Genomic DNA, 10,344 nt, shown 5'->3' on the forward strand with positions numbered 1-10,344 from the left:
TCTCTGTCAGTTTTCTCACTCCATTTGGTGCTTGGCTGAGTTCTTTATCTCTTCATTTGATGTTTTAGGGTTTCAGGATTGTTGTATTCTCTGTTCGGCTTAGTTTTTCAGATCTTTGCTGTGGAGGGATGGCATGGTGCTTCTGCCTAGAGCGCCATTTTTATCTATGCACTTTTTATCGTTTTAAATTTTGGCTTCACATTATAGAATAAGCATTTCCCATCTTCTCAAAACCTGTGCAAATGTGAGCGTTATGTAATGTCTGTATAGGTGACCTCATGTTGGATCTTCAAGTGGTTTCCAGTTATTTGCCATTGTAAATAATGCTGTCTTGAGCATCTTTTTGTATTTTTCTTGGTTCCCATTTTAGAATGTTTCCTTGGGTTGGATTCCTAGAGTGCTAATGCCTGGGCCAAAGGGCATACATATTTCAAAGGCTTTTGATAGGTTTCGCAAACGGCTTTCCAGAGAGGCGGCCCAGATATCCCTCAGCCCCCGGGGTCCTGTGGGTCTCTCTGTCTCCTGACAGCCTTACCAGCACGAAATATTGTTGACAGCACTGTTGCTAATGTAATAGGCAAATGTGACACCTCTTTGTTTTGTTTCAAAAGTCTTGCTTTCTAGTGAGGTGAAACTGTTTAAGGTTTATTTAAGAAAAAATGAAGATTAAGAATAATCTTTATTTCCTAAGAATGAGGATATTCTCTAATATAATCACAGTGTTATTGTTGTAAAATGCCATAGAGTCAATTTCAACTCATGGCGACCCCATGTGACCGAGTAGAACTGCTCCATAGGGTTTTCTAGGCTGTAATCTTTATTGGAGCAGATCGCCAGGTCTTTCTCCCTCGTAGCCACTGGGTGGGTTCAAACCACTGGCCTTTCAGTTAGCAGCTGTGTACTTAACCTTTATGCTACCAGGGCTTCTTAATCACAGTGTCCCTGCCAAAAAAAAAAAAAAAAAACCTGTTGCCATCGAGTCAGTTCTGACTCATGGTGACCTCGTGTCATAGAGTAGAACTGTGCTCCATAGGGTTTTCTTGGCTATAATCTTTACGGAAGCAGATTGCCAGGCCTTTCTTCTGCAGCACCGCTGGGTGGGTTTTTGAACTGCCAACTTTTAGATTAGTAGACAAGTGCAAACCATTTGTGCTACCCAGAGACCTGGTGATCACAGTACAGTGATCAAGATCAGAAGAGAACATTGATATGCTACTGTTATTTAATACATTTACTGTTTTGTCGTTGCGTGTGACCTGAAGGAGTCCCTTGCCTCTTCTTGGTTGTATCCTACGCAGTAGTTTGGGCTCTTTCTCCACGGTCCTTTCCTGACTGGCTGCAGACTTCTCCTGGGGCCCTGAGCAGAAGAGGCATTTGGCCCAGGATAGTGGTGAGATTTACTGGGGTGGGGGCCACAGACCACCAGCACCTGCCCTGCTCCCAGCTGCTCCAGCCAGGGAAAGCTTTCCTGCCTGCACAGGTGGCTCGGCTAGACCGCTTAGAGCAGAGTGACAAAGGATTAGAACAGTTGTTTGTGGATCTGCGAGTGATGGCCAGCAGACGGTAACATCTGGAGTTCATTAGATTTAGGAAGTAAGGAGAGAAAGTTACATGATATTCCACCCCTGAGCCTCCTAGCGGATACCTCCACCTGTGCACAGGCACCGTGCTGTGTCCCTGCTAACATTATCACCGCCTCACTATCAGCTGTAGGCACAATTGTTTTCTAATTTCAGACTTACAGGAAAGTTGCAAAAGTAGTATAGAGAATTCTCTCACACCTTTTACCCAAATTCCCCCAATACTCATATTTACCATGTTCGTGTTATCATTTCATATTTTCTCTGAACTACTTGAGCTTAAGTTGCAGGTACAGCACCGCTTCACCCCTAATACTCCAATGTTCATTTCCTAAGAATGAGGATATTCTCTAACATAACCACAGTACAGTGATCGGAATCAGGAAATCGACACTGATATGGTATTGCTATATAATCTACAAGCCTTATTTAAGGTTGCCCCATAATGCCCTTTATAGCAACAGAAACCCAGCCCAGGATCACATGTGCGTCTAGTCGTTGTGTCTCTTTAGCCCCTTGAATCTGAAGCAGTTCTTCAGTCTCCGCCTTTTATGACTTTGACATTTCTGGAGAGTACAGGCCAGTTATTTCGTAGAACTTCCCGTCGTTTGGGTTTGTGTGATGTTTTCTCCTGATTAGATTCAGGTTGTACATTTTTGGCAGGAAGACCACACAAGTGCTGTGTCCTTGGTGCATCATATCAGGAGGCATGTGATGCGTATTGGGTGCTGGTGATGTTACCCTTGACCACTTGGTCAAGGTGGTGTCTGCCAGGTTTCTCCAGTTATAATTAATAAGTAAGGACAAGGTATAGGTATTATTGCCGTTATTCTCTCTGTTTTACAGATGAGGAACCCAGAGCCCAGCAAAGTTAACAGCCCACATGTAGCTGGGATTTGACCCAGGACATCCTCCTCAAAGTCCAGTGTATTATCTTCCTTTGTCACAGGCAGTGGCTGCCTTTCAGTCTTCGTCTGGCTCTGCCTCTCAGCAGCTTTCAACTCCATCCTCCTGAGAGCACTTGCTTCCGCCGACTGCTGTGACTCTGTGCTTCCTGGCCTTCCTCCTTCCTCTGGGTGGCACTGGTCAGCCTCCTTTGCTGGCTCTTCCTCCTCGTCCAAATTCTAAATGACAGCGGGTGACCCGACTCTCTTCTCCAGCTGTGTTCTTCCCTGGTGGTCTCCTGCAGACTTGTGGCTTCAGACACTGTCCACTTGCCAAGGTCACCCAGGCTTTTACCTCTTAACCCTCTGGACTCCATCCCTGCTCCCTATGGCAGGAAGTTCAGCCTTCCCCCAACCCTGGATTGCTGCCTCGCCTTCTATAAGGGCTCTCTCAGCGAATCTTGCCTGTTGTACCCCAGGCATCTCCCGAACCCCGGCCCTGCTCCCCCTGGCTCCCATACTCATCAGAGGCTGTGCGTGCTCTCAGCCTCTCTACAGCCCACAGGCACCTCCTGCAGGTCTTGCCCTCCAGCTCTGGTCCTGGCCCATCCTTGATGGCACCCAGCTTGTTCTTGCCTGGGGTCTCCAAAGTGGCCATTCCTTCTACCTGGAGTGCGTCCTGGCAGATCTGGACCTGGCGCGCACCTTCTCACAGCTTCGATCCCGCTGTGTGGTCCCCCTCAGAGAAGCCTTCTTGAATATCCAGTCTCAACCACCCACTCATCCCCCATGGTTCACCAAACATTACCTCCTTTTCTTACCTTTCTGTCACTTGTCTCAATCTGAGGTGATCTACTTATGTCTTTTGTCTCCCTCACTGGCGTATCAAAGTGGAGGCCTTATTTTTCTGGTTCTCATGCTGCTCAAAGCCCAGAACTGTGCCTAGTGCAGGGTGATGCTCAGTGGGGCTTTCCTTTCCTCTTCGCTGGCCTGTGGGGTCCCTGGGTAGCACAAACAGTTAAGCACTGGACTACTAACTGAAAGATTGGTGGCTCGAATCCACCCAGAGGTGTCTCAGAAGAAAGGCCTGGCAATCTACATCCGAAAGGTCATAGCTATTGAAGACTCCATAAGCAACATCATGATAAACAGAGAAAATATTGAAGTTGTCAAGGATTTCATTTTACTTGGGTCCATCATCAATGCCCCTGGAAGCAGCAGTCAGGAAATCAAACGATGTGTTACACTGGGCAAATCTGCTGCAAGCGACCTCATTAAAGTATTAAAAAGTAAAGGTGTCACTTTGAGGACTAAAGTGTGCCTGACCGAAGCCGTGGTATTTTCAATTGCTTCATATGCATGCGAAAGCTGGACAATGAATAAGGAAGACCGAAGAAGAATTGACGCATTTGAATTATGGTGTTGGCAAAGAATATTGACTATAGCATGGACTGCCAGAAGAACAAACAAATCTATCTTGGAAGAAGTACAGCCAGAATGCTCCTTAGAAGTGAGTATGGTGAGACTTCATCTCACATATTTTGGACATGTTGTCAGGAGGGACCAGTCCCTGGAGAAGGACATCATGCTTGGTAAAGTAGAGGGTCAGCGAAAAAGAGGAAGACCCTCAGCGAGATGGACTGACAGAGTGGCCGCAACAATGGGCTCAAACATAGTGATGATTGTGAGGATGGCGCAGGGCCGGGCAGCGTTTTGATCTGTTGTGCGTGGGGTCGCTATGAGTCGGCACCGACCTGATGGTACCTAACAACAACAGCATTGAAAACCCTATGGAGTGCACTTCTACTCTGTACCCATGGGGTCACCCTGAGTTGGAACGGACTCGATGGCAGCTGGCTTTTCCCCACCCTGGCTGTGGGCCTTCTCTCCTCTTCTCTCTTTCTTCTACTTATTTCCTTGTTTCTTCTCTTCTCTTTTCTTTTTATTCTGTCTTTATCTCTCCTTCTTTTCCATATTATTGGCCATAACACGACACTGAAGGTTTTTGCAATATTTGTTTTATTCATTGGATACATTTTCCTGTCCCTCGCTTAACACAAAATGGCTGAGTCAAGTGCTTTAAAAAACTTTTGCTAAGAAATCAAATGGTTAGATAAAGGCGCTGAAGCAGGGTGAAGAACTTGCTGGTTTGGGCTCTGCTGTGAACAGATGAGTGACTTGGAATAAATCTTTAACGTCTCTGGGACTTGCTGTTCTTCATTTGTAAGATGAGGGTGGTTGACCTCTCGTGCCTTTATCTTTTGGGGTATAAGTGACCCTTAGTAAAAATTGATAATGCTGCTTTATTTAGTGACCATCAGTAAAAGGAAGGCCTGACACGTCTGAAGACACCTGCATTTTAACTAAAGGAGGCTTTGCTACTTCAGAGAATACATTGGGGAAGATTGGTGGCGCAATGGTTAAACGCTTGGCTGCTAACTGAAAGGTCAGCAGTTCCAACTCCCCCACCAGCTCCACAGGAGAAAGGCCTGACAGTCGGCTCCTATAAAGATTCCTTCCCCCCACCCACAAAAAAAAACAAATCTGTTACCGATTCTGACTCATAGTGACCCTGTAAGGCAGAGTAGGACTGCCCCATAGGATTTCCAAGGCTGTAACGTTTATGGAAGCAGACTGCCACATCTTTCTCCCGTGGAGCGGCTGGTGGGTTTAAGCCACAAACCTTTTGGTTAGCAGCTGAGTGTTTAACCACTGCATCACCAGGGCACCTTCCTGTAAAGGTTACAGCCTAGAAAACCTCATGGGGCAGTTCTGCTCTGTCAGATGGGGTTGCTGTGAGTCACAATCTGCTCGATGGCACACAACGACAGCGACCAAACCTGATATGGTCTAGTCAATTCTGACTCGTAGAGACCTTATAGGACAGCATAGAACTGCCCCAGAGGGTTTCCAACGACAGCGACCAAACCCAATATGGTCTAGTCGATCCTGACTCATAGAGACCCTATAGGACAGCATAGAACTGCCCCAGAGGGTTTCCAACAACAGCGACCAAACCCGATATGGTCTAGTCAATCCTGACTCATAGCGACCCTATAGGACAGCATAGAACTGCCCCAGAGGGTTTCCAACGACAGCGACCAAACCCGATATGGTCTAGTCGATTCTGACTCATAGCGACCCTATAGGACAGCATGGAACTGCCCCAGAGGGTTTCCAACGACAGCGACCAAACCCGATATGGTCTAGTCGATTCTGACTCATAGCGACCCTATAGGACAGCATAGAACTGCCCCAGAGGGTTTCCAACGCTGTAAATCTTTATGGAAGCCAACTGCCACATCTTTACCACGGAATGGCTGCTGGGTTTGAACCGCCAACCTTTCAGTTAACAGCTGAGCACTGTAACCATTGCACCACAAGGGCTTCTCCACAACAACAGCATCTGAGAAATCCATTCTTCCCTGGGTTCCTAGACAGAGCAGAGCCCTGAGGGAGAGGACCTGGGGGCGGGGAGAGTATCCACAGGGCAAGTGGCGAAGCCTGGGCTGCCTGGGCTGTGGATGTGCCTGCAGTGGGGTGCCAGCAGAGGGCAGCGAGGGGTCGGGCACGCACCGACTGTGTACACAAGGCCGAGGCCTCTGAACTGGCTTTAAGAGCTAAGAGCTGGCCTTGTTAATTATGGCGAGTATTAGAGTAAGGGTGGGTTGGGTTCCGTTCGGTTTGGATTTGCTCCCTTACCTCTGGCCACTCAGCCTCCTGAGGGGATGCTGGTCTTGGCTGGGAATTGGGGTGAGAGGTGGCACTGGCTTCCCCTGGGGAAGGTGACCATCCCCCTTTCTGGGGAAGCTTGGTGCTGGAAGCTCTGACCTGGGCCCTGATTTCCCTCCCAGATGCTGAAGTTCCGCCTGGTCTGCGGGGGATTGAGGCTCCTGAGTATTCGCCGAGCCTCCACCATCCCCGCTGCCTCCCCAAATGTCCGGCGCCTCGAGTACAAGCCCATCAAGAAGGTCATGGTGGCCAACCGAGGTGAGTACCCCTGGAGTCGGCAGGAACCAGGCAGCCAGCTCCCTCCCTGCCTTTGCTTCCTCTCCGTCCCCTCCTCAGGCCCCAGCTCCCTGCCCCCTTCCTTCTGCCTCTCTTAGGACCCTGGAATCTAACTTCTCACCCCTCTCCCAGGTGAGATTGCCATCCGCGTGTTCCGGGCCTGCACGGAGCTGGGCATCCGCACGGTGGCCATCTACTCCGAGCAGGACACGGGCCAGATGCACCGGCAGAAAGCAGACGAAGCCTACCTCATTGGCCGCGGCCTTGCCCCCGTGCAAGCCTACCTGCACATCCCAGACATCATCAAGGTGGCCAAGGTGAGCCAGCAGCGAGGCTGGGCCGAGAGTGCCGGCTTGGGGGAGCTCGTGGGTGTCTGGGGGCTGCTGCGCCTGGCGGGGGCCACTGCTAGCCGGGGGGTTCTTGACGGCGGGGACTGTGTCCTGTGCCTTTCTGTCCCCTAGCGCTGTGCCCAGCCTTGTTAGCCTCCTGTGTGATGAGCAGACAGAGCCAGCTCAGGAGAGGCCCGAGGGTTTGGTCCAGGCCTGTGAAGGGATTTGAGGAGGGTTTAGTAGCCCTGGGAGTCCCTGGGTGGCGCAAATGGTTAAGTGCTCGGCAATGAAATGCTGAGCATTTAGTTAGCAGTTTGAATCCACCCAGAGATGCCTTGGAAGAAAGCCCTGGCAATCTACTTCCAAAAAAGATCATAGCCATTGACGACGCTGTGCAGCACAGCTCTACTCTAAAAGGCGTGGCGGCGCCACGAGTCGGAATCAGCTTGGCAGCAGCTGGCTTGGTTTTTGGTTTTCAGTATCCCTGACCCACCCTCCCCTCGCAGGAAAACGGCGTGGACGCAGTGCACCCTGGCTACGGGTTCCTATCCGAGCGAGCGGACTTTGCCCAAGCCTGCCAGGATGCTGGGATCCGGTTCATTGGGCCGAGCCCCGAGGTGGTCCGCAAGATGGGAGACAAGGTGGAGGCCCGGGCAATTGCCATTGCTGCGGGTGAGTGTGGCAGGCAGCCATGTGCCCACGCGGCTCCTGGGTGGGGGCCGCCGGGGAGGAGGCTGGCTGGGGTGTTTGTGTCCTTGGCAGGCTTTGGCAGGGATTCCAGCCTGTTTAGAGGCCCCACACACCTATCTCCCCACAGGTGTCCCCGTGGTCCCAGGCACAGACGCCCCCATCACCTCCCTACACGAAGCTCATGAGTTCTCCAACACCTACGGCTTCCCCATTATCTTCAAGGCTGCCTATGGGGGCGGGGGGCGTGGCATGAGGGTCGTCCACAGCTACGAGGTGAGCAAAAGCCAGGGCTGGGAGCCAGCAGGGGAGCCGAGGTGCGGGGTGCAGGAGGTCACACTACCGCAGAGCAGACCCTGGCAGGGCGCAGGAGGCCCTGGCTGGGGAGTGGACAGCGGTTGTGGCAGAGGGGGAGACACGGAGCTGTGGGCCCGACGTCTGCTCTCGCCTGCCCTCCCAGGAGCTGGAGGAGAACTACACCCGGGCCTACTCAGAGGCCCTGGCTGCCTTTGGGAATGGCGCACTGTTTGTGGAGAAGTTCATCGAGAAGCCGCGCCACATCGAGGTGCAGATCTTGGGTGAGTGGGCACGTCAGTGACGCGGGGCACTTTTAGTCACCCTGGGCAGCCGAGGCAGGAGCGGCACAACCCTGACCTTTCTCTGGGACAGCCCAGGGTGTGTTGGGGGCTGGGCTGGAAGTTGGGCAGCATTTCTCTGTTCCCCACTGCGGGAGGCAGACGCCGGCCGCGCTGGGGCAGACACTAGCTGGCCACGGTGGTTACTTGGGGCTCTTAGGGGAGTTCAGGAGGCATTTGTTGTTGCTGTGTGCCATTGACTTGATTCCAACTCACAGCCACCCCATGTGATAGAGTAGAACTTGCCCCATCGGGCTTCCTAGGCTGTAGTCTTTACGGGAACAAATCACCAGGTCTTTTTCCTGACGAGCTGCTGCTGGGTTCAAGCCTCCGACCTTTCTGTTAGCAGCTGAGTGTTTAACCACTGTGCCACTAGAGCCCCTCTAGGAGGCACTTAGGTTCCAGGCAAAGCTGAGCCTGTTCCCCTCCCCGCAGGCGACCAGTACGGGAATGTCCTGCACCTGTATGAGCGTGACTGTTCCATCCAGCGGCGGCACCAGAAGGTGGTGGAGATCGCGCCGGCTGCCCACCTGGACCCCCAGCTCCGGACCCGGCTCACCAGCGACTCCGTCAAACTCGCTAAGCAGGTGAAGGGCCGGGGCTCACCGGGAAGGGTGCAAGTGGAGCTGACGGGCCTGGGCCTGTGGCGCTCAGGGCTTTCGCAGCCTGTGCTCAGGGCTGGTGGTCACCCGGGGCACAGGGTGGACAACGGCTGGGAGCAGGGAGGCCAAGGGTGACCAGGCTCAGGGCAGGAGGGGACAGGACCCTTGGGGTCCTTTCTGGGTGCTAGCAGACACACCTGGCCCAGAAGCCACACCAAGCATCCAGACAGCTGAGCAGAGGGAGGGAAAGGTGGCAGTCCCTCCTCGGCCCTGCTGCATGCCCCCACAGCCCTGGGGCAAAGGGAAGGACATGCAGTGGACGTGTTCAGGCAGTTCTTTCTCACTCCTCTTGGCTCCTCCGTCCCAGTCACTGGCAAGCATTCTCCTAAGGCCATCCTGCCGGTCTCTGCTCACTGGGGGCATGGCTGGAGTGGCATGGTAGGGAGGAGATGGCAAGCTCCCTTCCCCAGCAGTGACCCGCCCCTGGCCCGGTCTGCAGAGCACAGCTACCACGCAGGGTCCTGCCTGCTGTTCTTCCTGGGCCTCCCTCCTTAGAACCAAGCCACCTTGTCCGTCGGCCCGTGCCTTCATCTCCCACCCTGTCTCCTAGGCCTCCACCTCCGCCTTCTCTTCCCCGAGCCCCCAGCACCCGGATATGTCCACACCCTCTTCTCTGGCCTGGTCCTGTGCCCCTTCTGCGCTGTGCCACCTCAGCCCGCTCAGGCAGCCTGGGCCTGAAGGGATGGCCAAGAGCTGCTGCTCCTGTCCCCTCCTGTCCCCTCCTCACGCCGAGAGTTGGGCCTGTGCTGCACGGCTGGGCTCCAGCACAGTGAATGCGAGGCCTTGACGAAGGCCTTGTTTACAGTGGAGGCTGGCTTACTTCCCTGAAGTGTGATCTTACCCTGAGTCTGCTCCCACCTGTCAGTTGAGGCCCTGTCTCGTTCCCGCACAGATTTGAGGGAGCTGACTGAGCCTACCCTGTGGTTTGGGCAGGACCAGAGATGAAGCTGGTACTGGGTGAAATTGCAGTTAGAGGATCCTCTGCTGGTTCCCGTCAAATGACATCTCTTTGGGTGGGTGCCAGAGGGGATGACATGCTAGAGTAGAAGGCGACTGTCCTCACGCCCTCCGAGGATAAACGGGTGGTTCAGGCGAGCCTGAGGTATGATGGGTGGGGGCTGGCTGGAAAGCCGAGTAGGTGGTGGGCAGGGGCTCAGCTAGGGGAAGGGAGGGGGTCTAAGCACAAGGGGCTCTGGGTTCTGGACACTTGTCACAGCGGGGCGGGGGCCAGGGCTGGGGATCTGCCTGTCTGTAGGGGAGGGGTTGGCAGCTAGTCTGCTCTTTTGTGGGAGCACGCCTGAGGATGAGATGGAGCCCCTGCTTTCTATGCCCCACTAACCCTTCTGCACCCCACTGACCCTTCCACGCCCACAGGTGGCCTATGAGAACGCAGGCACCGTGGAGTTCCTGGTGGACAAGCATGGCAGACACTACTTCATCGAGGTCAACTCCCGGCTGCAGGTGGAGCACACGGTCACCGAGGAGATCACGGAGTGAGCGCGGGCCAGGGCGGGCGGGGCCCGGGTGAGGGAACGGGGTCCTGGTGACAAGGAGTGAGC

At 53.5% G+C, this 10,344-nt stretch overlaps 1 protein-coding gene across 1 annotated transcript in view; it reads left to right on the forward strand.

Moving 5' to 3' along the window:
* PC (pyruvate carboxylase) overlaps nt 1-10,344 on the forward strand; it is a 48,140-nt gene that overhangs the window by 13,042 nt on the left and 24,754 nt on the right. The window contains exons 2-8 of the mRNA XM_004383674.3: nt 6,319-6,454; nt 6,605-6,789; nt 7,308-7,473; nt 7,619-7,764; nt 7,949-8,066; nt 8,559-8,710; nt 10,160-10,278. Of these exons, the coding sequence (XP_004383731.1) occupies nt 6,319-6,454; nt 6,605-6,789; nt 7,308-7,473; nt 7,619-7,764; nt 7,949-8,066; nt 8,559-8,710; nt 10,160-10,278 (1,022 nt within the window). The remainder of the gene's footprint in view (nt 1-6,318; nt 6,455-6,604; nt 6,790-7,307; nt 7,474-7,618; nt 7,765-7,948; nt 8,067-8,558; nt 8,711-10,159; nt 10,279-10,344) is intronic.

The sequence above is a fragment of the Trichechus manatus genome, unplaced genomic scaffold, assembly GCF_000243295.1.
Source record: "Trichechus manatus latirostris isolate Lorelei unplaced genomic scaffold, TriManLat1.0 scaffold00113, whole genome shotgun sequence".
NCBI lineage: Eukaryota > Metazoa > Chordata > Mammalia > Sirenia > Trichechidae > Trichechus > Trichechus manatus.